The 5,550-nt window shown below is 36.7% G+C and overlaps 1 protein-coding gene across 7 annotated transcripts in view; it reads right to left on the minus strand.

The window, feature by feature from the left end:
- The window catches only part of MTA1 (metastasis associated 1), a 219,929-nt gene that overhangs the window by 82,405 nt on the left and 131,974 nt on the right, over positions 1 to 5,550 (minus strand). For all 7 annotated transcript variants that reach the window (XM_027842825.1, XM_027842824.1, XM_027842823.1 and 4 more), the window contains one exon: positions 3,117 to 3,219. In XM_027842825.1, the coding sequence (XP_027698626.1) occupies positions 3,117 to 3,219 (103 nt within the window). The remainder of the gene's footprint in view (positions 1 to 3,116; positions 3,220 to 5,550) is intronic.

Raw genomic sequence — 5,550 nt, forward strand, 5'->3', positions numbered from 1 at the left:
TGCAAGAGAAGAAGTAATATAAAATGACACTTGAACAGTAGGCTGGGGTACGATTATGAAGAGCTTTAAGTAGAAGAATTTATATTTTATTCCAGAGGTACTAAGATTCTTTCACATTTACCAAGTTGGGAAAAATGCTTAAGTTAAAGAAAACCATTTTAGGAGAGTGAAGGATAGACTGGCATGGTGAGATACCAATTAGGAGACTGCTGCAATAATATAGGTGAGGTGATGAGAGCCTGCCTCACCAACAGATAGTTAGACATTTCAAACTGGCATCTTAAACCCCACATGTCCAACAGAATATTATTTTCTTCACATATCCTCCATTCTTCTGAACCTCTCTATTACTTTTAAGGGCACTATCATCATTCTAGTCAACTACGTTTGAAACCTAAGTGTCATCTACAACTCTCATATGATATTTAAAGCACTTCACAACCCGGCCCCTTCTTAAGTTTCCAATCTTCTGACATTCTAAATTCCAACACATACAATACAGTCTAATCCTATCAATATACTTGCTGGTCCTGAGAGGATGGCAGAGTGAAGAGAAAAGTTTTATAAAGACTGTAAGGCAGTAATAAAGGAGTGATAGGGGAAATTTGCTATCATTAAAGCCTGGAGCATGGAGAGGATATATGAGACCAGCTCTCAGAAAAGACAGAAGGGACTAGAGGTAAAGGTGGTGGGAGAGAGGAAGGAAAGGATGGAAGGGAGAGAGGACAGGAGGAAGGAAGTTCTACCTCTTTCTCAGAAACTAAGAAGGAGAAAAGGGTGGTGAGATTTTATAGAAGTTTTTAAGTATGTATCAAGGGATATAGGGAGGCTCAAATGATGGCTTCAATTTGGTCAATAAAGTAGCAAGAGGACACTTGAATAATGGGTAATGAAGTGGCATTTGAGTCTTGTGGAGAAAAGAAGGCCTAGTAGTTCATTAGTGGCCTTATGTCTTATAATAAATGTAGTTTCTTAACTCTACCTTTTTGTCAACTTAGGTATTTTATATAGGCTTAAGAGGACTGAGACAGTGGCAAGAGATGGAAAAGAGGAGTTTGGTCATAAAAAGAAATTTCAGAGCTCCACATCATGGACGCTGTACTGTTTTACTTGAGGGTGGCTAAAGATTAAAGTTATAGGTAATGGAAGATGAAGAGGTTTATGAGACCCAGGTGTACACTGAAGAGCTCAATATAATGAAGAACTGGGAAGCTAAGATACAAACTCAAATCTTGGTATGGGATAAAGCTTTTAAAAAAGTGGTTAGTACTTCACAGAAACTATTAATTGTCTCTGTTAGTTTCTCTGCTGAGCACAGGAAGGTTTAAGGACTAGCAGTAAGGGAGCAGTAAGATCAAATCCTGGCCAATTTTTACATGTGTTTGTGCCCGTGTCACTTAATCTCCCTGAGCCTCAGTTTTCTCATCTATAACATGAAAAGATAGAACAGAAAGCCTTTCAGGTCCTTTCCAGCTCTAGATCTATGATCTTCTGAAGTCAAACATAATGATATTAGAAACTAAGGATAATAATTTTCTCCTCTTGCTTATGTATATACCTCTAATTTTTATTTCATCTTGTTGACACAGCTAACGTTTCCAGAATTATATCAAACAATAGTGGAAAAAGTAGACAACCCTATACTTATTGGAAAAGGTTCCAGGTTTCCATGGCGAACAATACTAGTTCTTGGTTTTAAATATATACTTTGTTCACATTAAAGAAATACCTTAGATTTATTATATTCTGCTGGAAGTTTTTTCTGCAGCTATTCATACAATGATACGGTTTTGTTACATAAAAGAAATGGAATATTACTATGGCATAAGAAGGAATGAATGAGGAGCACTATGAAGTAGAGGAAGACCTATATGAACCAATGCCAAATTTTTAGCAGAGCAACACACACAATGTCCACAACACAATGAAATGTTAAAACAACTAGGCAACTGAACTCTAATCAGCTAGAACGGGCAATCTTGACCCTAAAGAACAGATGATGAAACAAGCTTCCCTCTTCTCAACAGAGAAAGACTACAGATGAGAAATGCTGCAAAATAGCTGTCAGATACAGTCACTGAGATGGTTTGTGCTCAGAACAGTTTTGTTTAACTGTGTTTCAATGGAGGAGAAAATATGAAGAAAATTAATTTATATAAAACAAAAGTATCAATAAAACAAACAACAAAAATAAAAAGAATGCCCTCAATTTGGCATAAGGGTCTTCCACTAGAGCCATATCAGTAAAATCAAAGAAAGAGCCTAGAGAGAAAAGATGTTGTTTGTCCTTCATGCTCAAAGAAAACCAAAATGACATCATGATAACACAGACAAGAATGCTTTAGTGACAATTACACAATGCCTTATAAAGAGGCTGCTACCTCTAGAAGCAAGGTTTGAGATACAGGCTACCCCTAACTCCAACATACACTCTTAATTACAGTTTATTAAAGTTCCTGATCCTTCCTAATGCATCCTCAAAACAGGTGGCAGAAAAATGCCAAGATGTCTCTGAGCAATAGCATAGATTCAGAGAAAAGAGAAGGAGATGACACATATAGATTACCCTCAACCTGGAGCATGATTTCACAGAGTAGCTGTTGAACCTCAGCCAGGACTATATCATTATCTCCCTAGCTGGGTGCCAGACCCCAACCCAAGCCAGCATTAAAAAAGGCATGTTAGATCTCAATTAACATCAAGATTACAACCAAGAACATAGGAAAACACATAAACCTGAGCTGTCAGTTTGTCTGACCCTACACAGCTATTTCCACCATGGGGCAGGGGAGTAGAGATGGGGGTAGCTAAGAAACTGAGGACTTTTTCCTTGTGCCTGACAGTCACAAAAAGGCACTGAAGTCCAGGTCATCTGGGAAATAACATTCAATGTGATGCAGTAATAAGAGTGCTTAGACATAAGACTTGGATTTGAATCATACCTCTATATGACCCTGCTCAAATAGCTTAACCATTCTGAGCTTCCATCTCATCATTTGTAAAATCAAGAAATTGAGCTAAATAACGTAAGAGCTTTTCTAGCTTTAAAAATTTCGATGGTTCTTTAAAGCTTCTTACAGCACCATGAGCTGACATGTATCAAGAACTTTACATACCGTGCCACCACCAGGAACTGATCAATCTGTTTATCAATTAATGGATTATACGCTTCCCAGACTTTTGTTTCAAGTTTTGACTGGTCTCTTCCATCTTCCTCACCTAGAAAAGGGAACACATTCTTTTGGAAAAAAATAGATCCAGAGTAAGTATTTACCATTTATTACTTCAAAGTACTTGTAAGGCCATCACAATGGGGTTCATATTCAGATGGAGTAAGTTCTTCAGCTGGAATCCATGAACTTAAAAAAGTTTTTTTGATCACTGTATTATGATAAAATCAGCTTCCTTTGTAAATTCATGTGTATTATGCATTTAAAAGAATTATTCTGAGAAGGAGTATGCAGGTTTCTCTAGAGTGTCAAGGGAGTCCATGACAAAAAAAAGTTAAGAATCCCTGCTAATGTTATTTATAATTCTATTAAATTATATCGAGATCTTTTTTTAGATTAGAGAATGCATCTAATGCAATCTGTCTTTAGGACAAACTTTGAATATAAAGATGTTATTAGATTTCTAGGAAAGATGACTAGATGACTCTTTATGTCACACAAACTAAATAGGACCAAAATAAACAAACATCCTCCTCCTTTCCCCTCTGCTCACACACTCAGGGAGAAGAAAATCCCTTTTGAAATATTAGCCTAAACTAATATGGATATGTTTTATATGATTTGACATGTTAAATGGGTATCATATTGCTTGCCTTCTAAATGGGGGGGGTGCCTAGAGAGATAGAATTACAGAATTCAAAATTTTAAAATGAATGTAACAAAGGAAAAAAAATTAGAAAGAGTAATTAAGAAATTTTTTAAAAATAGTACCATAACAACCTAGGCTGAACCCTAGTTATCCAGGGGACAAGAGATAAGTATTCTGTTAAAAGTTAATCCTATTTTCAAATAAGGACAAATGACTTAAAACTAGAACACTCCCTTCCCTTCCCTGAAATGAATAAAACTGAGACACATAAATCTCCATTCAAAAAAGCTGTGAACTGATACAGTGCACTTTCCTCAGTGCAATATCTCAGTCAGGTACATAGTGTAAAAATCATTATCCTAACTTTACAGATACAAGAACCACAGTTTCGTAAAAGTGATGTGGAATGCTTTGTTCTTGGTCTAGAAAATGTCAAGTCACATAAGCTGAGAGGTGTAGGAAGAGAGCCATGAAAAATAATATGCCAGAGTGGAAAGAGTGCTGGACTTGGATTCAGTAAAATCCACATTCAAAACCTCCCTCTACTACTCATTGGCTGTGTACGACTATGGGCAAGTCTTTTAAATACTTCCCAGCCATCTCACTGGCTGCCTTGCTGTGCAGACATGAAACCAAGCCTTGGTTAATGCCTACTTATTGATGTTAGCCTTGGTCACCCAATACATCTAAAATCTGCTCCAGTCACACTTCAATTTATTCCCCTGGTTATATTACTATGCTCCCTAAAGCTTCAAGTGTATTTCTTGCTCACACTCTTCCCCTAGGAACCCCTATTTTCCTATTTTGGAACAAGGCACTTTCATGTGGTGCAATACTTAGGACTATTACCATTTTGGAAACATAATTAAATTAAATCTACTATTTCTCCTAGACAGAGTATGTCAGCGAACTCTTCCATGGCTCTGTTTACTGCCCTATAAGCTTACAAACCCAAATATTTCTCTCAGGCTACAATTCCTGCTCCTGAGGGGATAGGGAAGGAAATATTTTTTTATCTTCGCATTTCTGAACCTAACCCAGTGCCTTATACATATAGTAGAACTTAATGTTTATTGAACAAACAAGGAGCAATGAGGAAAGTGTTTAAAAAAAAAAAGATTTAAAGGCAGCAGCAGAACTATTTAACAATTACAATTCCCCAAATATAGAACAAGCTGCCTCGTAAGGTGGCCCTAAAGAAGACCGGATGATCACTTGACATGGATATTTTAGAGAATACCAATTCCTGCTCAGTTACAGTTCCTCTATAAGTCCATTTCTAACTAGTGTTAACTTTCTTGCTAATGGCATGACTACTGAGAAAAAGCAGAGAAATTTAGGAACTGGCAAGGTAGATAGAGCACTAGTCTTAGAATAAGAAAGACTCATCGTCATGAGTTCAAAACTGGCCTCAGACATTTATTAGCCGTGTGACCCTAATCAAATCACTGAACCCTACTTGCCTCAGTTTCCTCATCTGTAAAATGAGCTGGAGAAGGAAAAGGGGAAAACTACTCTAGTATCTTTGCCAAGAAAACCCCAAAATGGGGTCATGGAGAGTTGGACACGACTAAAACGACTGAAAGTTTTTTATTTTTAGTTAGAAGTTTTTGTTTTTCAACCTCTGCTCTCAGATTAAAACTTCATCAGCAAAGGTGAATCTCATTTCATATAGTATGTTCTAGAGATAGAAATGTAAATGAATTATCTCCTTTTATACAAAATGATTTT

This window comes from Vombatus ursinus, unplaced genomic scaffold (assembly GCF_900497805.2).
Source record: "Vombatus ursinus unplaced genomic scaffold, bare-nosed wombat genome assembly UNPS02014890.1, whole genome shotgun sequence".
NCBI lineage: Eukaryota > Metazoa > Chordata > Mammalia > Diprotodontia > Vombatidae > Vombatus > Vombatus ursinus.